This window comes from Leptodactylus fuscus, chromosome 3 (genome assembly GCF_031893055.1).
Source record: "Leptodactylus fuscus isolate aLepFus1 chromosome 3, aLepFus1.hap2, whole genome shotgun sequence".
Classification (NCBI taxonomy): Eukaryota; Metazoa; Chordata; class Amphibia; order Anura; family Leptodactylidae; genus Leptodactylus; species Leptodactylus fuscus.
Window position 1 is genome coordinate 140,503,665 of NC_134267.1, and position 26,524 is coordinate 140,530,188.

The 26,524-nt window shown below is 40.7% G+C and overlaps 1 protein-coding gene across 5 annotated transcripts in view; it reads right to left on the reverse strand.

The window, feature by feature from the left end:
- The window catches only part of ARHGEF10 (Rho guanine nucleotide exchange factor 10), a 117,296-nt gene that overhangs the window by 33,927 nt on the left and 56,845 nt on the right, over positions 1-26,524 (reverse strand). For all 5 annotated transcript variants that reach the window (XM_075268415.1, XM_075268417.1, XM_075268418.1 and 2 more), the window contains 9 exons: positions 25,065-25,244; positions 21,392-21,508; positions 19,463-19,555; positions 18,759-18,929; positions 16,323-16,468; positions 12,472-12,644; positions 6,179-6,294; positions 1,777-1,904; positions 1,552-1,652 (listed from right to left, as the gene is read on the reverse strand). In XM_075268415.1, the coding sequence (XP_075124516.1) occupies positions 1,552-1,652; positions 1,777-1,904; positions 6,179-6,294; positions 12,472-12,644; positions 16,323-16,468; positions 18,759-18,929; positions 19,463-19,555; positions 21,392-21,508; positions 25,065-25,244 (1,225 nt within the window). The remainder of the gene's footprint in view (positions 1-1,551; positions 1,653-1,776; positions 1,905-6,178; positions 6,295-12,471; positions 12,645-16,322; positions 16,469-18,758; positions 18,930-19,462; positions 19,556-21,391; positions 21,509-25,064; positions 25,245-26,524) is intronic.

A 26,524-nucleotide genomic window follows, 5' to 3' on the forward strand; every position in this document is an offset into this window, starting at 1 on the left:
ATATACAGTCCATGGTCATGTGATGGACACAGGTGCCGCTCGTTATAGTCACAGCACAGCAATCAGACATCTGCCTGGTAACGAGCTGTGCACCTGTGTGCTCATCACATGACCATGGACTGTATATCACATGACCATGGACTGATTTTTAACCACTGAAAGTAAACAATGAGTCAAAACAAGCAGAGATCTAGCAAACAGTGAGGACTTGATACAGAGAATAGATAGGAAAATTGTACAACTTCACTATACAAACAATGATAACACCTATCTACCAATATTGGCCTGAATCTGGACAACATATTGTTCATGCAAAAAAGAATGTTAATCAATTACATAAATTAGTTTACAAGGCCTTTTATAAGGGATAATCTCCCATCCCCATTAGGCCTACATAAAGACAAGTGTAGAAGTGAATGATTACTCTCTTGTACAAAAGACCCTCACACCCGTAACGTCAGCTATTGCTAGAGGTTAATGGCAATGGCATTTGTCGTATATAACTGTTAGGAGACAAGGGGCATTTATTGTAAATCTGTGACTTACAATCAGAGGTAATGGCTGGCAAAGCTTCTATTCATAGAGCACTTTGGTTTATAATCTTATAGGTTACTGGACATGTGAAAAGGGCACCATTAGATAATGTGTCAATGTTTTGTTTACTTCCATTCTACAATTATGGGATAAAGCTGTGAAACGGATATAAATTTAAAGTAGTTTTTTGCAAAGTTTGCTGCTTCAGTATTTTTAGATTAGCAGTGATTAGGCAAGAATGGATCATCAATAGTCAAGATTTGGCGCAAAAGCTGACAATCAGCAAGCCAGGACGACTGGTGGCTTGAAAAATAAGGATCAACAACTGTAAATATTGAGAGGAATTTATCCTTACACCAGTCTTAACTGACTCCTCACAGAACTACTAAGACACAGATTTGTGGAATAATTGAAGCCAGTTTTCTGGCATGAGTTATAGTAAATACGGAGGCCCAACTAGAATTCCTGATCTGCTCCTCTCACTGTGACAAAAAGTGGTAAAACAAGGCGCAGAGGCCAAGATATGACACAGTGCACCAAGTTGAGCAAAGTTTTTGGACACTTTCAAGGCACGTCTGCTTTGGTAATGTCAACCACTGAATCTTTGAATAGACTTGTGTGTGTTGAACCGGCAGAGGCCATTGTCGCATGCCGTGGAGGGGGGCGGTTGCTACGCCTGGGCAGGAGTGGCAGCCGCAGGTGCGCCACGGTGGAGGAACGGCCTCGGCACTGCCGGGCATGCGGGGGGAGAAAGACAACAGGTGTGCGGGGGAGGGTGGGGTTGCGCTGGAGGTGAGTCACGCAGGGAGTGAGGGGGCCGCGGATGAAGTCGTGGGTAATGCTAGTATATAATAATAAAGATACTGACAGGTGCGACCAGCACAATCCATACTCCTAACCAAGCAGTTAGAGGCTGCCTGCTGCTAAGTGCCTGAGGAATAATTCAGATTTTTTTTTTCCTAGGTATATGAAAGAGATCTTTACATCAAAAACACTGAGTAGACCTGTATGACTTACCAAGAGCAAGTTTTGCCATCTGTAAATTATTGACCCATGACTGTTTTGCAGCAGGAGTAAAAGTATTAAAGACTGCAGTAAAGAAAGTGGGACGTCCTGATCTGAAACACATTTCGAAAGGAAGATAAAAAGAATTTACATGGTGGAAATATTTATAGTGCCTCGAAAATTATCCTGTATATGATCACTAAGGCCGGAAAATTATCAAACAGAAATTCCACTGACTTGTCAGGCTTGTCAGGAAGCTGGAGCTGAATCCTGCAGCGGTCTGCAGCTCGAATTTCATTCTCTTTCTTCAAGATCAGTCTTTGTAACCCGGAAGACCAGTCCTGGGCAACTGTAGTATTCAGATTCTAGAAGATGATTAAAGTGCAACATATCAGTAAATCTATCAAAAAAGTGACAGATGAATTAAAAAGTGGCCTTCCTGTTTCCTCTCCTAAAACATATGGGCCAAATTTACTCTGTATGGAAAAACTTGGAGACTCTGCTAACAAAAAAATGTGTTCACTATCAAGTATTGCTCAAACTCACGATATTATCAATTCATTACAGACGTATAGAGCTAATAATATAGGCTCAAAGTTAAAAATTACAGTGCAATATTAAAGTGTCTTATTACTAGAAATACAGGTAACTAACCACTGTTACTGGGGTTGTCTCACAAAGACAACTCCTGATCATTGCCCTATTATGGCATACGGATGTTATGGAAGGTCACCCACTCAGGAACCATTTAAAAGAAAACAAAAAAAACAAAACACAAAAACTTTGAAAAAAATAAAAACAACAACAAAAAACTAATTTTAGATCAGCTGTTTCCTGGCATTCTTCACATGTTGGGTGCTGCACTGCTCACTCACCATTACCAGCAGTTATGGGCACTGCAGTTTCCTATTCATATCTATGGGACTTCGCTACAGTCCCCAATATCTGCTGCTATGGTACTAAAAGTACAGAAAGTGAGCAGCATAGCACAGGCATGTAGACAATACGAGGAAAAGTGAGGTCAGGAAACAGCTGATCTGTGGGAGCCCCAAAAGTCAGACCTCCACATAAAATAGGTGGCTTCTCTGACACTAGGTTCACACCTTGTTTTGGGTTTCAGTTTCCCGAACGGAAACCTAATCCGTTGAAAAAAAGCGCTTACCCTCAGAAACCCATAGACTATAATGGGGTCCGCTGGGTTTCTACCTGAAAAGGGCGGAAAAATGTGCAGTGAGAAGTCCTGCTTGCAGGACATTTTTCTCCACATTTTTAAAATAGAATGGGGCACAGAATCCCCGAGCGCAGTGTGAACCTAGCCTTAACGGTGGGTCATGAATTTTTAGTAGATAACACCTTTAGGTCCACATTGGGAATATGTGGTAAAAAAAACGTAGCCTATCGCGGTACCCGCAAAGTTGGTGGGATTCTGGCTAATCCCTTCTACACATTGCAGAAAAAAAAAAAAAATGGCTGTGGAAATACTGCGATTTCAAAAACTGCGCGTTTATATAAATCACAGCATATCAATTATACCTACAGAAATGCTGGCCATTTCCATATAGCTATAAAAAGGAAAGAAAGTCTGCAGAAAAAAAAGGTGATGTATTTCCACCGCTGGGATTCAATATCTCCGAGACTCCACACAATCCTAGAACTAGTGACATCTTTGCCACCTGGTATGCAGGGAATGCTACTGTCCAACAAACTGTGAGGGAACACAGTGCTTTTACTTTGTTAATGTCATGGTGGTCGGGCCTCTCCTGTTCATAAGGTGATAGAATGTCCTAACAATACACCATCACTTTATAAGATGGGACTTCACCTACCTGAAACTTATCTCTCATCAACAGGATAAAGGGCAAGCTTCCAAAGTGTAAGCTTTCCAAAAGCAGAAAACTTAGAAGATACAGTGCTGGCTATGTATTACATGGCGCCCATTAATTTGTATGAGAGCCATGAACAATATTTCTCCTGTAGCACTTTCTGTTGTTGAATTTCTATGAACTGGTGTTGTTACGTAACATGCAGAAAGTTCCCGGACTGTAACAGGTGTTTTTTTTTTATATATTTATTTTATATATTTTATATATTTTTATATATTTTATCTTATTTATTTCTAGGTTTAGTATACCTCTCTGCTATGAACAGGGATGTGCTGAACCCTGTTGCAGAGGAAATGTTGATTTTAGGAAAAGCAGAAGATGTAAAGTGATAGGAGGCTTGGCTCAGATGTTACATGACATTTACACTGTTACTCAGTGTGCTTCCTCAGATATCGTCAGAGTGTCTGGTAACCAAGGCACACACTTTCCATAGGAGTCTATGACATCATGGCCTGGTTCAAAGATCAAGATGATATACACATCACACAAACTTTAACACAGTAGGCCACATGACGTAGGTAAACAACTTTTTTTCTGCCAGCATTTGTGACATTAATAGATTTGGTAACATATTTTATGAGTGTATTTTGGCTCCTTTCCATAAAATCCACTTTCTATACTTTATTTATTTTGTTTCTCAATCAAACTGCTTGTCATCCAGAGTGCAGGCTCAAGCGGGGCGGGGGGGGGGGGGGGGTGTCATTTTACAGTTTTACAGAAAGGAAACAAAATCTGTTGAGGTTTACTAAAAAACTTTATTAAATGTCACAAATGCTGCCAGAAAGGAAAAAAAAAGTCGGCCATTTTCATGTGGCCTTGTGCAAGAGGCCACATGAAGATGGTCGGCTGGACATGCGCAACCGGCTCTGTCCAACGAGAAATGGCAGAGCGGACTGATCATGTGTTTATTTGAATCCCAAACAGAGACTTGGTGGGTGCTGACACTGAGGAGAGGGGTCAGCACAAGAATAGAGAGGTGGTGCTGGATCTTCAGCACAAGAATAGAGAAGTGGTGGTGGATCTTCAGAAGAGCGTCTTCTTTGAGCACAGAGGAGGCCCCCTGTGCTTTTTGAAGACTCAAAAAGAAAAATATAGTTAAGAGAAGAATAGCCTAAAGGCTATTCCAACGTGGTGTTAGTGAAAAATGGGTTTCCCAATGATAGAGTCCATTTAACTCAACTCTCAGTTTCTTTTCATGGGTTTTTGTTGCGTTCTGTGATAACATATGCTGTGACCAGTTATCAGTGTCAAATTAAACAAGTTTTTCACTATGGTGTTCCATGTGTCAGTCTCTCACTTGCTATTCTTTGTCCTGCATTTATTTCTAAATGTCATACTGAGGTTGTTGCACAGCATTGGTCTAAATTAAGCTACCGCAACAAGATTTCTTACTATAGGAGTCTTTGTGTCACTAATACAGACACCAGAACTTCCTGTGACATAAAATGCATGGAGGACACACACTCCTAACACTGGTACTGATGATGAGTAAACAGCATCCTGACTGTATACTTATACTGTGTTACCTTAGTCAAGAGAAGATTAACAGGTGGAAAGTTACACTGTCCTCCCTTTAAGTAGTACTGGCAGATGGTACTGGCTTTAGCTGCCCATGTGATGCTGTGTTAAGGCATCATTGGATTGGCAGAAAGGAGAAAGCAATCTAAGATCTACAATTCAGGATGAGGTCCGAGCTGAAACAGACAAGAAGCTAACCTTCAGAAAGGTGCCCAGCGTTGGCGTGTGATGAGAAAAAAAGTCTTAGGGGGCGTTCACACTACCGTCAGTGTCTGACAGGTAGTGTCCGCTCCTAGTGTCCATTCAAAATCTCGTACGGACATTAGGAGCGGACACTTGCTGTGCCCGTGACACTTGTCATTCATTTAAATGGCGATCGGGTGTGTTCTTTTGCACTCTGTGCCTGTCCTTCACATGTCGGGTTTTTCTGTCCGCTTGAGAAGTCGGACATCTTCACAAGCGGACAGTGACGGACAGGCACGGAGTGAAGAACGCACCCGATCGCCATTTAAATGAATGACAAGTGTCACAGACACAGCTAGTGTCCGCTCCTAATGTCCGTGCGAGATTTTGAACGGACACTAGGAGCGGACACTACCTGTCGGACACGGACGGTAGTGTGAACGCCCCCTTACTGGTTTGAACTTAAAAATTATAACTAGGTTATCTGTCCCATTTAGGGTAAGTTCACACAAAGTTTTTTGGTCAGGATTTTGAGGCCGTATCCGCCTCAAAATCCTGACCAAATCAATGAAATCAATGAGAGCCGGTCAGTTCTCTTTTTCTGGGAGCCGGTTTGTTCCGGCTCCCAGAAAAAGAAGTGAGATGTTCATTCTTCAGGCCGTTTCGCCTCTCGATTTGGCCTGAAGACACTCCCTCCTCCCGACTAGGCCCATTCATTGGGCCTAATCCGGTGCGGAGTGCACGACTGGATGTTCAGTCGCGGCTACCTGTTTTTTGGTGCGGAACCTGAAGTGGCCTCTGCCTCGGGTTCAGGACCAAAAAACCCTGTGTGAACTTACCCTTAAGGTAAGAAAACTGGAATGCAGAGTGTCAGCCTTCGCAAAAGAACTCAAACTTTACAAGTTTTCCCTAGGATATAAACTCCATCTATCTCCTCCTCCTGTCAATCATTAGAAAATGACCTTTAAATGAAACAGAGATTTTTTGACATCTTACTCGATGGATCTTAAGTTGATAAATTGCCGGATCAAATTTAAGACATTCCGCAGGCTTACCTGATAGTTTCCTTTTAGTTGTGATATAAATTGTGAGATTTGGTTTACAACATCTAAATCGTGAAGCAGATTCTGTAAGTCTTGATAAAGTTGCCCAGGTCCCATGTATAATTTATCTGCAGAAATACAGTTATAGTATACGTTATATACATAATGTACTGCATTCTGAAGGAATAAACAGAGAAGAAGGTATAAAAACAGTAATGGCCAAAACTGTTGACACCCCCTGAAATGTTTTCAGAAAATTAAGTATTTTCTTCCTGAAAATTACTGCAATAACACATGGTTTGTTAAGCACATGTTTATTTCCTTTGTGTCTATTGGAACACACACACAAAAAAAAAAAAAAACTGAAAAAAAGTTAAATTGGTCTATTTTGGAGTTTTGTGTGAAATTTTGTCCAGACCAAATTGTTGGCACCTTTTCAAAATTGTGGATAAATAACTTTGTTTCAAACATGTGATGCTCATTCAAACTCACCTGTGGAAAGTAACAGGTGTGAGCAATATTAAAAATCACACCTCAAACCAGATAAAAAGGAGAGAAGTTGACTCAGCCTTTGCATTGTGTATCTGCATGTGTGCCACACTAAGAATGGAGAACAGAAAGAAGACAAAAGAACTGTCTGAGCACTGGAGAACCAAAACTGTGGAAAAGTATCAACAATCTCAATGTTACAAGTCAGTCTCCAGAGATCTTGATGTTCCTTTTTCCACATTGCACAATATAATCAAGAGGTTTACAATCCATGGCACTGTAGCTAATGTCACTGGATGGGACCAGAAGAGAAAAACTGATGAAAGGTTGCAATGCAGGATGGTCCGGATGGTGGATAAGCAGCCCCAACCCAGTTCCAAAGAAATTCAATTTGCCCTGCAGGCTCAGGGTGCATTATTGTCAGAGCAACTTATCCGTCAACATTTGAACGATAGGAAATGCTATGGCAGGAGACCCAGAAGGACCCCACTGCTGACACAGAGACATGAAAAAGCTGTTCCAGTAGAGAGGTGTTTATGGTTATAGAAAGCAATTGATTTCAGTTATTTTTTCCAAAAGGATGTGCAACCAAATATTAAGTTGAGGATACCGGTAATTTTGTCCAGCCCATTTGTGGAGTTTTGGGTGAAATGATATCATTTTTTACTTTTTTTCCCTCTGTTTTTTGTGTTGTTCTAATAGATACAAAGGAAATAAACATGTATCTAACAAAACGTGTAATTGCAATAATTTTCTGGGAGAAATACAGCCATGACTGTAAGTGTATAAAAATTCATTTAAAAAAATGCAAAAAATACAATGCCAACCAACAATGGTAAATCAGTCTCAAGGCTGCTCTGGAAAGATAAAATTTTACTGCCTGCTATGGCCAGCACTAACATATCTAGGCACTGTTCGCACTGGCGTCATGGCTTCTGTTTATGAAGGAGCCATGACAAGTATGCAGAACACATTCTGGTAAATCCTAAAGGATCCCACAGAGTTACATTATTCATGGCTACACATGAGCACATAACTAATACAAAGAAGCCATATATGGGAATTCATAGATTTTCCCTTTAACCAAAAGCTTACAGAAACATTTACTTACTAATGATATACAAAAATAGGGTGAACCCTTTGCCTAAAGAATTAATCTCACACCATTATAACAGACAAAAAACAGACGATTTTATTAAAGGGATTCTATCATTAGAATCCCATTTTTAGCTACACCCACGTCAGAATAGCCTTAAGAATGGCTATTTTGCCCCTACCTTTAGAAGTCTTCTTCGCACCACCGTTCGGTATATATTCCCGATTTCTTCATTATGGTAATGAGTTGCGAAAAAAAACAATTTTTTGGACAGTTTTCTCGCAGCACAGGGTAAACCCCCAGTGCTGTTTCAGTGAAGTGAACCGCCCCCAGTGCTGCGAGAGAATTCATTACCACAATGAAGAAACCGGGATATCTACCAAACGGCGGCACGGAGAAGACTTCTAAAGGTAGGGGAAGAATAGTCTTTCTTTAGGCTATTCCGATGTGGGTTTAGCTAAAAACGGGATTCTATTGATAGAATCCCTTTAACATGTTGCCATACTTATTCCATTGGTTTGCTGAGGAATTAGAGTTCTTAACCGTGTTGAAATTTTTTTTAAGCTTAAAGCAAACTAAAAAAACCTTCAATCCAGACTGGAAAAAAACAGATGCAACCTTTTAACATGCATGATTGATATATTATTAAGGAGGTTGTCTTATTTTCATAAACCCTCATTATACGGAAACCAACTTACCAACCAAATGATGACCGCGGGTCTCACCAATCACCTAATTTAGGATTATATATGACTGTCTAAATAAAGTAACAATCATGCAGTACATTATATCTTTACACTACTTATGAACAACCCCTTTCTTCTTTGGTATGAGAAGATCGTATAAGCCTTGTAATGCTACAGGCCTGTGAAGGTCCACGTTAAATGTAATTCAATTAAATTAAAATTGAAGGGTTTTTCTTGGACTTGGGTCATTAATATTAGATTTGTGTGGTACAATTCCTCCTTAGGATAGGTTATCAATATTGATCTGTGGGGGTCCAGTACCCGCATGAATAAGCTGACTGCAGAAGCCCCAGCCTCTAGAACAGGGGTTCTCAAACTGCGGCCCGAGGGCCACATGCGGCCCTCCAAGCACTTCTGTCTGGCCCCGCCAACAACGCTGGCAGGCGTGCATTTATAATGAAGTTCCTGGGGAGCTCAGGCCAGGCCATGGAGCGCACTTCACTTTTACCTATTGGAGGGCACCGCTCCCGATGTCTGTGCGATTTGCTCTGCCTCCGGCCCACTATTTAAAAAGTTTGAGGACCCCTGCTCTAGAAGTTGTACAGTGTACAGCGTTGTGCTTGTGGAAAATAAACTGCTCGGTACATTGTGTAGTTGCTGTTATTGGATACAACAGCTCAATTTCTATTCAAGTGAATGGAAACTGAGCTACATTAACCTTGCATGGCTAATACACAGTATACGCAGGTGTGTACTTTCGGCAAGCACAGCTCTGTACACAATATTCTATAGCTGACAGCTATGGCTAACAGATGATTGTGGGGGTGCCAGGTGTCAGACCCTACTGATTTGGAATGAAAGGGATTCTACCACATCATCCAAATATAGTCCAAGGTCACCACAGATTTAAAGAGCACATAAACATCATACCTTTGTACTTATGTATGTCACTTTTGAAGATTTGACTAAGAGCCGTCAGCATAACCCATACATTTCATGCTGACTGACCCTCAATAATACTACCTCCTAATATAACCTTAATAAAATCAGAAGATGATGAAAGGCACACATACCATTTAAGGAGATGGATATAAAATGAAATGAAAAGAACTGGTCCAAAGTTAGAAATACAGAAAAAGGGTAACTCAATCTAAACTCAAGCCAATGCAACTAGGCTATTAAAAAAGGCACATAATCTCAGTGAACTGTACAGCAGAAGTCTTAGAGGCATGTGGACCCCAAACAACTAATTAGTATGCAGAAATGCTAATGAGTGCAACAAATGGATAAGAATGGCCTTATTGTGTGGTGCCAATGCAGCGAGGGCAGCACAGAAGCTTTAATCATGTTGCGTATAGCCACAAGATGAAACTCTCTGGTCAAGGAGGGCTATGTGCACCATATAGAAGTTGAGAGGAACAGAACAACTGCAGCACTATTCAAAGAAACTCAATAACAGAAAACTTTGCATTTATCAAAAACAAGCATAACTTAATCTCCTTCACTATTTATCACTAGCTGATGGTCTTATAACAAATCCACTAGAAGCAGCTGCACATTGTAGACATTTGTAGCAGAAAGAAGGGAAAGGTATGAAGGAAAAAAAAAAAAGAAAAAGGTGTCTGTCACAGGAGCCTGGCATATCACCCCAGCCCCGCATAGATAGTTTAGGGTCACCGGTATCAAACGATGTTTACCCCTTGTGGATTGGCGCCTAATTTACTGAGATAACACTGTTTATGTCAATGTGAAAATGAGCTCTTCGGTGCAATGAAGATATTGTCACTTACGTCTTTGGAGCATCAGCAATATCCCTCATTGCTCCAAATACCTCATTTGTACCGTGTTTCCCCGAAAATAAGACAGTGTCTTATATTAAATTGTCGCTCTAAATATAGGACCTGTCTTATTTTCGGGGGATGAATTATTACAACCGGCAGTCATGCCGGCACTTCCTTAGTGGAGCGTCAGCATGACTGCCGGTTGTAGGTAGTGTAGTGTAGGGGAGGGGGCAGGGGGAGGTATCATACTTACCTTTCCCTTCTTCCTACCAGCGCTGGTGCTGCTGTTCGTCCTGGTAGTGGTGGGCGGGGCTTCGCGATGTTTCGGGGGCGGGGCTTAGCGATCTCCACTTCACTGACACAGCAGCCGTGCTCTGTGCTTCGTGTGCACAGGAAAGCTGGCTGCTGCCTCTTTTGTATGCCGGCTGCTGCCTCTGGGATGAGCTGGGAGAGCTTTGCTGTGCACACGGAGCACAGAGCACGGCTGCTGTGTCAGTGAAGTGGGATCACCAAGCCCCACCCACGAAAGCTCCACTAAGCCCCGCCCCCGAATCCCTGCTAAGCCCCGCCCACCACTGTCAGGCATGCCTTATTTCCGCGGTGCCTTATTTTCGGGGTGCCTTATATTAGGCAATTCAACAGAAACCCCCCGCATGCCTTACTTTCGAGGAAACACGGTATATTAAAAAGGTGATTTTGGCAATGAATGTAAAAACACCATTTTATTCTGTAGACCCCAACCTATTTATATGCAAAGCTTTGTTAACATGTTGGGTTCTGATATCAGACTCCCTATACGGTAGCAGCAGGCTTAAAGGGATCCTACCGTGTTTCCCCGAACGTAGGACACCCCCTGAAAGTAAGGCATGCGGGGGTTTCTGTTGAATTGCCTAATATAAGGCATCCCCCGAAAAAAAGGCAAGCCCGGCAGTGGTGTGCGGGGTTTTGGAGGGCAGGGCTTAGCAGATGTTTCGGGGGCGGGGCTTAGCAAGCTCCACTTCACTGACACAGCAGCCATGCTCTGTGCTCCGTGTGCACAGCAAAGCCGGCTGCTGCCTCTGCTGTTGTAGGATGAGCTCTCCCAGCTCATCTCAGAGGCAGAGACAGCAGCTGCCATACAGAAGAGGCAGCAGCCGGCTTTCCTGTGCACACGGAGCACAGAGCACGGCTGCTGTGCCAGTGAAGTGGAACTTGCAAAGCTCAGCTAAGCCCCGCCCCCCGAAGCCTCGCTAAGCCCCGCTCACCACTTCCAGGACGAACAGCAGCACCAGCGCTGCTAGGAAGAAGGGAAAGGTAAGTAGGATACCTTCCCCCCTCCCCTACACTACACTACCTACAACCGGCAGTCATGCTGACGCTCCACTAAGGAAGTGCCGGCATGACTGCCGGTTGTAATAAGACACCCCCCGAAAATAAGATAGATCCTATATTTAGAGTGACAATTTAATATAAGACACTGTCTTATTTTCGGGGAAACACGGTATCATACAAACGCTTTTTATTCTCATTAACACATCGGAATAGCCTTAAGAAAGGCTATTCTTCTCCTACCTTTCGTTGTCTTCTCTGCGCCACCGTACGCTTGAAACCCCGGTTTTTGTCGGTATGCAAATTAGTTCTCTTGTAGCACTGGGGGCGCCCCAAATGCTGCGAGAGAGCTTTCTCCAGCACCGCCTCCATCTTTGTCAGCAACCGCCTCTTCATCTTCTTCTTCCAGCGCAGGTTTCAGATTTTTAGACCTCCGGCAGAGCAGACTGCGCATGCCGACAGGCCACGACAAAATGGCCGCTTACAATACTGTGTAAGCGGCCATTTTCTTGTGTCCTGTGAGCATGCGCAGTCTGCTTTGCCTGAGGCAATGGAAATGGAAACTTTTTTTTGTTGCCAATTTTGTTTTCTGAGCCAAAGCCAGGAATGGATTGAGCAGAAAGCAAAAGTATAAGATCTTCCTATATATATATATATTAGAAGCCACACTTGGCTTTGGCGTAAACAAACTGAAGGAAAATCTGCAAAAAAAAAAAAAATCTGCAGAGGAAAGCTCTGCAAAAACACAATGAGAAATATTGCAGAAAATAATGCAATGCGTTCGCTACATGAGGCCCTAGGCTGAAAGCATCCTTCACCTCAAATTTAGGGTGTAGTTTGTTGAGGAAAAAAAAAGGATGTACTGATAGCTGAATATTACTAGTACAGTATTGCAGTCATTTCCACCGCTAAGCTTTTTGTCTGGTATATGTATTAGACACTTACTTGGTTTGACACAAACAACTTTCTCAGCTGCATGCAATGATGAAAATCGGGACGGATTTCCTTGTTCCTCATTCTCCCCATATTCAATAACTTCAACATGGCCCAAGGGTACACTCCATTTTAGTAAGTATTTTTGACTTGCTGTAACCATATTACTGCCTTCATTAGATGATCTAGAACAAGAAAGAAAAGTTTAAACCCATACTAAAGATTAATGCTAAGGCCCTACATAGTGGGCTGCAGCCAAAAAGCGGAAAAGACTGCATCGGAAGCGTATCAATTTTTTTTTTTTTTTTTTTAACTACAGTGCTTTTCACAGAAAGTCTGTAGAGTTTTCCTGTGCGGACCTTCTGTCCCGGTTACACCTATATAGAAAACACCAGCGTTTCCTTAGATATAAATGACATACAACTGTTTTGAAATTACAGCATTTCCACTGTGGACATTTTTCTGCAGTGTGTGGATGAGATTAGCCAGAATCCCATCCACTTTGCAGGTACTGTAAAAACACTGCGGTATTTGCCACAGTGTTTTCACTATAAAATGTGTATAATGACTGTCTTTAAGGGAAATGTCAGGTGTTTTTTCCACCCTAAATTGGCCATAAGTCTGATCAGCATCAAGTAATGACCTTTCCTATGTTGCTGAAAAGTTGTGTTATAAGCTTAGAAAAGGCTTGTTGGAAAGTCGGGCATGATGTTCAAGGGAGCTTCCCATAGAGGGCAGCATACAGTTAGGGCCAGAAATATTTGGACAGTGACACAAGTTTTGTTATTTTAGCTGTTTACTAAAACATGTTCAGAAATACAATTATATATATATATAATATGGGCTGAAAGTGCACACTCCCAGCTGCAATATGAGAGTTTCCACATCCAAATCGGAGAAAGGGTTTAGGAATCATAGCTCTGTAATGCATAGCCTCCTCTTTTTCAAGGGACCAAAAGTAATTGGACAATGGACTCTAAGGGCTGCAATTAACTCTGAAGGCGTCTCCCTCGTAAACCTGTAACCAATGAAGTAGTTAAAAGGTCTGGGGTTGATTCCAGGTGTGTGGTTTTGCATTTGGAAGCTGTTGCTGTGACCAGACAACATGCGGTCAAAGGAACTCTCAATTGAGGTGAAGCAGAACATCCTGAGGCTGAAAAAAAGAAAAAATCCATCAGAGAGATAGCAGACATGCTTGGAGTAGCAAAATCAACAGTCGGGTACATTCTAAGAAAAAAAGGAATTGACTGGTGAGCTTGGGAACTCAAAAAGGCCTGGGCGTCCACGGATGACAACAGTGGTGGATGATCGCCGCATACTTTCTTTGGTCAAGAAGAACCCGTTCACAACATCAACTGAAGTCCAGAACACTCTCAGTGAAGTAGGTGTATCTGTCTCTAAGTCAACAGTAAAGAGAAGACTCCATGAAAGTAAATACAAAGGGTTCACCATCTAGATGCAAACCATTCATCAATTCCAAAAATGGACAGGCCAGAGTTAAATTTGCTGAAAAACACCTCAAGAAGCCAGCTCAGTTCTGGAAAAGTATTCTATGGACAGATGAGACAAAGATCAACCTGTACCAGAATGATGGGAAGAAAAAAAGTTTGGAGAAGAAAGGGAACGGCACATGATCCAAGGCACACCACATCCTCTGTAAAACATGGTGGAGGCAACGTGATGGCATGGGCATGCATGGCTTTCAATGGCACTGGGTCACTTGTGTTTATTGATGACATAACAGCAGACAAGAGTAGCCGGGTGAATTCTGAAGTGTACCGGGATAAACTTTCAGCCCAGATTCTGCCAAATGCTGCCAAGTTGATCGGATGGCGCTTCATAGTACAGATGGACAATGACCCCAAGCATACAGCCAAAGCTACCCAGGAGTTCATGAGTGCAAAAAAGTGGAACATTCTGCAATGGCCAAGTCAATCACCAGATCTTAACCCAATTGAGCATGCATTTCACTTGCTCAAATCCAGACTTAAGGCGGAAAGACCCACAAACAAGCAAGACCTGAAGGCTGCGGCTGTAAAGGCCTGGCAAAGCATTAAGAAGGAGGAAACCCAGCGTTTGGTGATGTCCATGGGTTCCAGACTTAAGGCAGTGATTGCCTCCAAAGGATTCGCAACAAAATATTGAAAATAAAAATATTTTGGTTGGGTTATGTTTATTTGTCCAATTACTTTTGAGCTCCTAAAATGTGGAGTGTTTGTAAAGAAATGTGTACAATTCCTACATTTTCTATCAGATATTTTTGTTCAACCCTTCAAATTAAATGTTACAATCTGCACTTGAATTCTGTTGTAGAGGTTTCATTTCAAAACCAATGTGGTGGCATGCAGAGCCCAACTCGCGAAAATTGTGTCACTGTCAAAATATTTCTGGCCCTAACTGTATATAGGCAGTGTTTTCCTATTTACACTCTGGGAAACATATTTGCATATAAGGGCTTTATAAGACTCCACATGCCTACATGGTGGTCTCTCCCTAAGTAGTGGCAATATTCCCATAATCTGGTCTAGAAGTCTCTCACCTCTGCCAAGTCAGTTCTCCCTAGACTGTGCTGATGAGATCCAATCAGATTGAAACAGCGCCGTCCACAGTTTGGATGATACTGACTTGGCAAAATCCCACATCATTGCAATTAAAGGCTTGTTGGAAAGTTGGGCATGATGTTCAAGGGAGCTTCCCATAGAGGGCAGCATACAGACGCAGTGTTTCCCTATTTATATCCTGGGAAACATACAGTATTTGTATATTATTCCTAGAAAACCTTAGTTTATCAAATGCAAATTTATCTTAACTTGTCACATAGGGCAGAAACAGCTTCATGAAGTCATGCAGTCACTGCGCTAAATCGCAGCAGCAGTTAGGTAGGGTATGAGGCTGATGTCTGACAGTATGGCCGGTTTCAGACGGTATTTCACGGAGAGCACACTGACCCATTCTTTTCTATGGGTCCATACACACAACCATGATTATCACGTTCTGTGTGTGGGCCGACAGTCCAGGCTGCATCTGATAGGACAGGTCCTATTCCTGTCCTATTTTGCAGCCTGTGCTTCTGTGGCTCCTATTCATTTAGTGCCTGTGCACGGGAGGCACACGGGGACATCCTTTATACAAAGTTTCTCCTATTTGACCAATTTATCAGCTCCTGAAAGCTTATAATATGGTTAACTTTGTTTTTGCAGACCTGGATGGTAGGTGTAATAGACTGCAGCCAAAATAAGGGAATAACTCTTAGCAGCTTCTACTAGATGTGTAGTGAGATCTAGCTTGGAAGGTCTCAGTATTGGACTATTTTGCTTTGTATCCGACATGTCAATTTATGTATCCCCTAACAAAAAAAAAAAAAAGTTTCCCCTACTAAGTAGATAATAAAGGTCATGCATAGATTAAATCCAGTTTCATATGGATACTTTTAGCTTACACAAACAACCTAATAAATGTAGTCCACATGTATATAGATAAGATCGCACATGAAACAGATGCATCTTACTTCCCATTTTCTAATCATTTTGTGACATAAAACTGGATTTGCACAGTTGTTCAGATTAGGCTACAGCTGCTTTCTGTAAGCGCTATCTGCTGCCACCTGCTGGCCTTCAGCAACATGCCACATGCCCTGCCATAGTATAGGTGCTCAGGATGCAGCCGTCTGATCACACAATAGCATGTAATACAAATAAAAATGAGTGGACTGTAATACTTGGTATTGGATGAAACCCATGCTTATAGAAAACGTTTCACATGGAACCTTGGTATATTGATGTATGTTTGGTGATTTTCCTGGCGCAGTCACTAGACTAACCATTTTCGTACATAAAAAAGAACATAGGTTTTTTAAAACCGACCTTGCATTAGCTGTGGCACACATCAGCACATCATTCAGCATGAAGAGACGTCTCTGCTTAGTTTTCAGTATCTCGCCCCTCTCATTGTACACCGTTTCTACCATGTCATCTGAGCGGATGAGATATCTGCTTCCATTACTGAGGAGCTAGAGAGAAAGTAACACAATGGTCTGTGAAGAATATATCGGACACCTTGAACCTTTCCCTCAATAACCATCTGACATTTTATACGTTTCTCCACATGGAGAAAGCTGCGGATTAGCAATATAACACTAACTCCAGGTCATTCCATGTAAAGATAATAACAGATATTGTAAGATAGCAGAGATTTTATTGCCACTTTATTTTATGTAATGGGTTTGATGCATCAAACATGAAATTCTTCACCATGGTAACTCTTTTCAGCTCCTGTCAGAAGCCTAGCAAAGTATCAGCGATAAACCATTTATAGAGCGGTACGTATGTTATACGTAAGCTCTGGAACGTCTGTCGGTTTTTGACATGAATAGAAATTGGGAACCCGACATCGTAGAGGTAAACATTGTTTTATTTAGGTACAATATCCAAATTGTCTCAGAACGGAGAAGTGGCCTAGATCAGTGGTTGACAAGTGTGGTACATGTATACTAAGGAGTACATGTCACGGTTCCTGGACATACACAGCGGACATACATTCTGTGTCTACCCATCGTGAGACAATCACTGTGTATATAATAGATATAATGAACGGAGGTGTATTCTTACACATACGGTGCAGAATTACAGTACTGGAATTATATTATAGTACATACTAGTCAGTATGATTGTAAGTATATTCCTGTACATAAGGCACAGTATTATAGCAGCTATATCATTGTATTATAATAGCTAGATTCTTATCAGCAGCGAGCAATATTATCATAATTACTGGACATTGGGTATTAGTAGTAATCTGCAGTAGTTATGCTATTGTACATGGGACAGTATTATTGTAGTTGTGTTTTTTATATATGGGCTTATGAAAATTGCTGAAAACTAAGAATTCTTTCAAAAATATTATTATTTTTGTCAATTAAAAAGCAAAATGAATAACAAAAGAGATATCTAAATCAAATCAATATTTGGTGTGCCCACCCTGTGGCTTCCGTCAGGTCTAGCTATACTTGCACACAGTTTTTGAAGGAACTCTGCAGGGAGGCTGTTCCAAACATCTTGGAGAATTCTCTTTACGTAACTCCAGACAGACTGGATGATGTTGAGAGCAGGGCTATGTGGCAGCCAAAGGATGGTCACACCAAATACTAATTTGATTTAGATTTCTCTTTTGTTGTTGCTCATTCAGTTCATTTTTAGGGTTAAGCCGATCTTTAGATTTCAGGATTGATTTTAAAATCCGATTTCCGATCATTTTCCAGCCAATCCTGATCACGAATGTGAAATTTGCTCGATCGCCAATCAGGATCCGATCTTTCCTGATCGTTCAACCCTATTTATGATATATACATGAATAGGGTTGAGACAATCTTGAGATAACCTCTGACCTCGATCCCACCAGAAAAGATCAGGATCGGAATTCCGATCGCGATTGTGAAATTTACTCGATCGCCGATCGGAATCTGATCTTTTCCGATACCGATCGCTCAACCCTATTAATTTTGTTAATTGACATAAATAAACGATTTATACTTCTATTTTTTATTACTTCTCAGCATCCCCCCCCCGAAATGCCTACAACTTTTGCACAGTATTATACATAGAGTCAGTACTATGTTATACTCTTGTACATATAGAGCTGTGACTGTAATGGTTAGGAAACAGTTATATTGTAGTTATATTCTTGTACCGTATGTAGGAAGCAGTTTTATTGTAGTTATATCCTTGTACGTAGAACAGTATTATAGTAGAAGTATTCTTGTACATAGTAGTTAGGGTTATACGTCAAACTGTTTCTTCTCTGACATACAGTACATCCACACTATAGAGGAAGACCTTAGGATGCCTCCTGCTGTGTAAGGGCAAGTTCAGAAGTTGGCAATAATTTCCGCTGCATATCTCCATATGTATAAAGTTTAAAACTGTACCATTTTCTCTCCAAAATATCTCAGCTAAACTACTTCATTGATGTAAGGCAATGTTGATGTTGTTTTTCATAGAGAAAACATCACATCAGAAAATGGCTCCATATTTCTCCAGCATTATCCTATGTGACATCAGAACTGTATAAAGCCATGCAGTCCTTAAACTTTTTTTGTCTGCCCTCACAATACAAGGCACTTATATTAATTAAGCAGTAACATTTTCCCCTTCCCCATAAAAGCAGATTTGGCAGTTAAATGTGGTCTATGTAAAACTAAGAAATACTTTGTGGCAAATACATTTTTGACTTCAGACATTATTTTACATGTGTGTGCATCCATACGTTCACATTTTATTATATGTTATTACCATGTGACTAACCTTGTTGAGATATCTTTCATTCATTGCCTTGGCAATTTGCTTAATTTCACAGCGTTGATCGGCATCTCGCTTCCTCTCATTGAGTTTGTCTGCTAATGTTTCCAGTTCTGTAAGAGCCATCTGTAGGGGAAGTCGATCAGGGTGACCCTTTATTGTGTTTTTCAACATATCCTGCAAAAAAAAGAAAAAAAAAAATCAAAAGGATCAAGAGAGCAATAAAAAGTCGATGAGGCAGATCTAGTAAAATGGTCTCAAAGTAAAACTTCAACGTCCATTTTGTATTCTTGTACTGAAAAACGCAATCTGAATTGTGATTGGATGTTACGGTTTTGCTTTTTAATAAATGCGCCCAATGAGTTGCATCACAAGAATAGTCCGCTCCCTTAATGAGAACGTAAATAGAGCATGGTGAGCAGATTTATCAAACTGTCTTTATTGTCCACAGCAACCAATCACAGTGCAGTGTTCATTGTTCCAAAGCTGGAAGATTTCCAGTAGAAGGTTCCCCATCATCGTCTTGTCTCAAAGGACATCTAAACTAGAATGGTGTCTGTGCCAAAAATACAACTTTTAAAAATAACACATGGCAGATACAGAATTTGCAAAAGTGTTACTGTTTTTCAGTATTAAAAATAGTATAGTATAGTATAGTATAGTATAGTATAGTATAGTATAGGTTTATCAAACAGTACTTTCCAACTGACCTGTAGCAAGAGGATAAACTGTGGGAAGCGCTGGATTGGCTTCATCATCAAGCCATACAGAGTAATGCGATCAGGGCTGCCATCTTGACTCAGCTATAACACAAGATCAAGTGTGAATCAGAATGTTAATAGTAAAATAACACTCTCACTTATTTTTCAGATAACGCAAATGATCCCTTTCCAGGAACAGTATTATTTGCAGAATAAAAAACAATGGTACAAGTATATCTAAGGGGAGGGGTCACACGGTGGCTCAGTGGTTAGCACTGCAGCCTTGCAGCGCTGGGGTCCTGGTGTTCAAATCCCGCCAAGGGCAAAAAACCCATCTGCAAGGAGTTTGTATGTTCTCCCCGTGTTTGCAAGATTTCCATCCCATATTCCAAAAAAAGACATAGTGATAGGGAAAAATGTACATTGTGATCTCTATGTGGGGCTCACACTCTAAATTAAAAAAAAAAAAAAAAAAAAAAAAGTATATCTAAAGGGAGCAAATAAATTATTTTCAGTCTGCTTGTGTCAAAATGCTCAAACATGCTATGGTAAAATAAATCAAACAATCATGCATCACCTAAAAATAACATAAAAAGGTGACCCACAGTCACAGTCAGATTATAGTTTGGAGAATGAACCTCCTATCATGCAGTTTTCTGGAATTTGCTTAGAATGCTGAACTCGTGTGAACTTCACAAGGGATTTTGCTTATTTCCCTACTGCAAATGGACTCATGCCATATAAGATAAGATAGCTTTTTTTTTTATTAGACAAATCCTAATTAAAAATTGTTAGAATTATATTTGTAAGAACATGCCCAAACAATATTTTTAAGTACAATTAAAGGGGCTCTATCACTGGGAAAAGTCATTTTTAACTAATCACATCATTGCACAGGCTTTAGAAAGGCTATTCCACACCTACCTTTAGTATGTAAATCGCCTCAGTGGTTTCTGAATAAGTCCGTTTTTATTCATATGCTAATTAGACTGGTGCACACACTGGTGCACCCCTTTTGCTATTGTTTCCTATGGGAGGCTGCAGCTGCTGATGAGGATGATGACTCAGCTTCCTGTTTGCAGACACACATATGAGATAATAGCAGAGACAAGTGCTTCTGGGAACTTCCTGTGCTGGTTGAAAGCAGCATATGAATAAAAACGGACTTATTCAAAAAACACTGAGGCAATTTACATACTAAAGGTAGGAGTGGAATAGCCTTTCTAAAGCCTATGCAATGATGTGATTAGTTAAAAATGACTTTTCCCAATAATAGAGCCCCGTTAAATATTGTAAAAAAAAAAAAAAAAAAAAAAAAGGACTGTAGATTATCCGACTGGACATACATGTACCCCCAGAAATAAAGGGAACTCTTCTGTTATACTTGCAACTTGAAGAAAGCTTCAGTCTTGTTTTTAACAGAGAGAAGGAAGACAGATGCAGGGGGAGAGAACAATTTAAAGAATTCAACAGGGAAAATAGCTAGGTGGAATGGGCCAAATCAGCCTCAAGAGGGCGAAAATGTACTGCAATTTTATGAGAATATTAGTAATAGTCTGCATTTAACGTAAACATAACATGCATGCAATATAGCCACAAAAGCATGAACTGAACACAGGAACCACTTATTACATGTTGTACAAACACACACTGTACATCACCTTTTATAACCTAGAATACTGAAAAATAATGACAGTAAGTCTCCATGACATGCTGTAAGAATGACAGAAAAAAAAGTAAATAAGGATGTGTGCAAGTAACATGAATCTGTATAAAGCTACTGAAGTCTTGTTGAGAGGTCCATAGACCATTATTACTGAAATGATCTCAAAGAAAAAAGTACTTGACATAAAATAGCAGAAACCGAAATAGTCAAAAAGTATACAACTTTAATGTATAGCAGTAAGTTAGGGTAAAGAAACCTAAAAATGGGCTTACTTTTAAAAACTCCAAAAAAGCTGGTTTGGTTGCACATGTTTTCCTGAGGACCCCAACTGCAGTGCTGAAATTGTTGACATATTCACTATACGCATCAAGTACCATGGATTTTGAAAACTGTAAAGAAAAGGTAAGACATGTGAAGTGTAGATGTCGTACAACTGAACTTATCATCAGGTGGTAAAAAAGAAAACTTCAGTGCAAAATTTACAAAACCGGGCCTATTTTATTATGAAAAAATTCTTAGTAATACAATGAAGCTGAAAAGCCACATAAGTCAGCACACAGTATTCAGTTCCCACAGTTGATGAAACGTTCCAGATGTTGATAATATTAATAATAACAACATACCAAGGAAGAGTTATTGGAATCGATTGAAACTTCTATATGTGTGAATGTAATAATGATATACTGTATGTAAGTGAAAGCTAGATAGGTTAATTGGGGGAAACTGTACAATTGAAAAGATGTTTTAGTACCCCATTAGGCCATTTCTAGGCTTGATCCATGATGAGATATAATCAGGCATGGAGGCATACGGGTTCTTTATAATATCCTACAATCCTAAATGTGGCAACCGAACAAGTATAGGAAGTGTTGCAATCTGGTGGAGGAATTCCTGGGAAACCCTGGCTGTGTGTAGGCTAGCATTATTCTACTGAAAAACGCCAGTTGAAATCCTACGAGAGGGAACACATTGATCCACATAATGTCTGCACTGTAAGTGTTCTTCAGTTTACTACAGGAGACCGACTGTTGTATGAGATGGCTGCCCAGATCATCACACCAGTAGTTGGAGCAGTATGTCGCTCCGCAGCAAAGGCAGGAAACCACAAGGCCTTCATACTTTAACCTGACAATTGGAGGACCCAAATACAACCTTGATTCATTGCTAAAGAGTATTTTGTTCCAGTCTGTAGCAGTCCACAAGTCTTCAATTACATCACCACAAACAAAGGTATCATGGCACAAAATGTCCTTCTGTTAAGTGCCTTCAAATGGTCTGGGCAGAGACATGGGTATGAAATGAAGGTGTCACTTGTGGGAGCTGCCTGTGCTTGTTGGCATATCAAACAATCTGCTTGTTTAAGACTGGTGGTCTTTCTGAACTGTATGCTTACCCTCACGCACGAGTGTATGCGTCTCTCCGTCCAAGAGGCACACTCTGTCAAAGTCTATCAACTGGGCAAAATGCTTTCCGGCATGTTGCAGAAACCTCTCTAGCAGTCAACATTCTCTCAATGCCCAAAACCGTCTCTGTCCACATTCACTGCGCTCTAAATTGCATTTATTCATGACTGAGTCTACAAAGAATCTGTACATTTATATAAATAAGAAAAGGCTAAGAAACAACATAAAGCTGGAATATCCCTTTACTGTAGCATATCTTCTCATCAGCCACAGCCCCTAATCTCTTCTCTATGGCCAGCCATGCATTCTGTCTTTGCTTCAGTGAACCCGTCTGGATCTTAAACTACCAGTGTGTATATCCTGTTTAGTGTCCCTGTCCAATCCCCTCTCCCTTCTGTCTCTCTGTTATTTAAGACACCTTCCCCCACAGGAAAATGCATGATCATTAAAGTTTTAACAGTCCTGCAAATGTGTTTGACCACACTCTTGTTTGCTCGTGTACTGTCTGTTACCCTGAACCTGTTCTGAGTGTGCTGTCCAATGCCCCTTGTATTTGAACCTGTGCGGTTTTCCCTGACCCCCATGTAAAAGAATAGCTAACCCCTTCAGGAGCTGCCCCACACTAAATCAGTTTAGTGGTGCAAAGAGTATACAACCTCTGTACTCTGATTAAGCTGAGTTTAGCCAAGGTGGTAAATATGGCCAATACAAGGTTCATTTTTTTCCAGCCTGAAAACAGCAGTGACATGGTCTTTATATGGCTGAATGCCCATAAAGTATTTTCCTCTACACTCTCATATACATGTTCTGAATGGGGAAATAACCTTCCCCAGTAAGCCAAACCACTCCATCTCCTCCATTTTTTCACAGACCGACTCCTTCACAAATGGCCGATAACCATGGTCAGTCAGAACCAGTAAAGATTCTCTAATTCATTATAAATCTAGTGAGTGAATTTCTATGAAAGTAAATGCGTAACAAACTATAAATGTCATTTAAGGGAGTCTAGCATTAAAAAAACACCTTTTTAACTACTGGCATGTTGGAGTAGCCTCTAAAAAGGCTATTCGACTCCTACCTTCCATTCTTTTCTTCTCCCTGCCATTTCTAATAAAATCAGTTTCTTCTGTTATTCAAATTACAATCATGGAGCACTGGGGGCGTTCCCTCTGTGCTCCGAGCACCCCCTGTATCATACTCTTCTGCTGCCCCTTAGATAATGGTGTTCACTCCCCTCTTCCTCTTCTCTGGATTTTCTGCTTTTCGTAGGTATCGGTATGCTCCATTCTCCAGAGAACTACACGAGTGTACAGCACAGTTTTTACCACTAAATGGGCATGGGATTCACTAGAATCCCATCCACTTTACGTTGACTGTAAAATGCCACGTTTGTTTCACCGCGGGCAAATCACGGCGTTTATGCCACATGGTGCTCCGACCTAGTATGTGTTTCTGGCATTCCCAAACAATTTTTAGAAATGATGCAAGAAGAGATTCTCTTGGTAATTGTGTCAAACACTGAAGCCTCACCTGCAAAGTCCCCATGAAGAGACTGTAGAGACTCCTGAGAGCCTGTACTAAACTTCAGGTGGAGGAGCTGACATTTTCAGCCTGTGAAGCTACACTGTATAATGATGCTCCAATTTCTATATACAATTTGTTAGGGTTTATTATCAGAAGCTTATTCAGTGGACGTCACATATTGTAAGGAAAAAAATCCTCTGTATGTGGACAGAACTTTCTCTGTCTTCAGCAAAGTACGGGTGAGTTCACACGTGAACTGCCCGCTCGGGTTTTGACACCGAGAGAGACGCAGCGAGCCGACATAGGATTGAGCTACCGGGGGCGGAAGCCACGCGGCTGAGCCCGCGCGGCTTCCGCCTGAAGATAGGGCAGGTCATTTCTTTTCTCCGCTAGCGGCAGCCCGGGCATAGCACAATGCGGAGAAGTGGGGTTGGGGGCAGTAGAAGCAAAGGACACGATTTAGCTGCAGAAAGACATTGAGATGATTTCTTTCTATATTTCCCAGTTTTAATCTCTATTTAATATAAAACAAGCCTTAGAGCAAGGAGGAGATGAAGGGAGAAGTGTAGAGAATTTATTTGGTACATTTTCCTCGCTTAGTGTTGTTTTAGCAATGAGTCTTCATGGTATGCCTGAACCTCCGATTGAGTACTTCAGCATTATATTCAATATTAGCGATTGCTATTATGTGTTTGACTCTGCGTGATAAGTACTGTTTTCCCTTGTTCAGTGTGTGTTATGATACTGCGCCCCTTAACCGTACTATTGTTCAGTCACAGTATGATGGATTTATTCAGAAACTGTATAGTGGAATTATTCAGTCACTGTGCGAAAACTTTATTAAATCACTATATGTCACCATTATTCCGTCACTGTATGGTTAAATTATTCAGGCTCATCCGGCATTGGTCTATGATTGATAACTTGTGGACCAACTTAAAGATATTTAAGCAACAATAGTGTGGCATTTATAGAAAAAAAAAAAAAAAAAAAACCACACACCCCACCATTTACTTACTGATGCTACAAAGACATCTCCAATCATTTCAGTTGAGTCCCACTCAGATACCCGGCTGGCAAGAGCAATTTGGAACAGTGAGTGGCACTGGAGAATTTCTTTTATCCGATAGAAGACGATTTTCAGCTTCCTTTCACTTAATAACTTTGGCTCCATTTCACACAATGGCTTCTCATAATTCTGAAGTACATGGCAAGGTAATGAAAATGAATATATTTACACACACATTATAAATGCATATATTTATAGAGGACTTAAAGAGATCAGATCTCCAAACATAACTGCAATGAAACATCTCCAAAAGACCACCCGCTTACCCAGACCACATTTTCTGTGATGGATTTTCAGTTTTACATATTACTATAGAGGTTTAATGGGGGTTTAGCATCCCAAATCCTGACACCAGTACAGTTCTTCACTGGTTCTAGAGTGCACCTTGGCTTCAGGACCTCTGGCACTTGCGTAGTGAAGCCAAAGTATACGTCTTCGGCTTCACTCAACAACTGCGAAGCCGCTAGGAATGTCAGAAATTCATTTCTAGGCAAGCATAAAGAATATTTTTTAAAATGCGGACACAGATGAATTTAAAACAGGAACAGGGGTTTAGTGTCCCAAATCGTTCTGACATGTTCCCTTTACAAAAAAAAAAAATAAATAAACTTCTGAAAATGTATTACACAAATGAAAAGACTTTAGCGACTATGAACACTGAAACATTTCACTTCCTTTCAGGCTTCATTCTTCTATTCCTATGTGTACTTGTAATTAGTACAGTACAAGATCCCGGATGGTTTGCTGATAATAAAAATGATTACAAGCAATAGCAGCTTCATCAAATGGGACTCTATAGGGATGCACTAAATAAAGGTGACATCTGCACAGAAATGGCCTTGGCAAACAGTACACTTGCTAAACATCTGTTAGCAGAACCAAAATCTCCCACATGGCATACGGAAAGCCTCAGCGTTACAGCTGTAATATCAGGAAGGGGAAACACAAGCACTACTCTATAACTGGCACCCGTTTCCATGTTTTCATTCCAAATCATCCCACTTATATAATGTACTTCTTGGTATTTCCAGAGATACCGTATCTGTACTTATGGTTAGAGTACCCATGGATTAGACATCATTTTATAAATTGTACTTCATGCATGTAATACACAGTTTTGATTATCACATAACAATACACACACTGCAGTTGAATAAGAAGGACAAAATATAAAGCATGAATCATGTTTTTATATGGAGTGTCAGATATAAAAGGCTTCACAAACGAATAACAGTGCCATGGACCATTAATATTATCACAGCATACTTTTCATGTCTCCATGTGATATAACATTGCTTGAAAAATGTTTTTATAAATATACAAATTAGTCTGAAGTGCTATAGAGGAGAGTCAAAACTTGTGAGTGCTCCTGCTTTCCACTTGTATTTCCTCCCCCTCAGTGCTGCCCC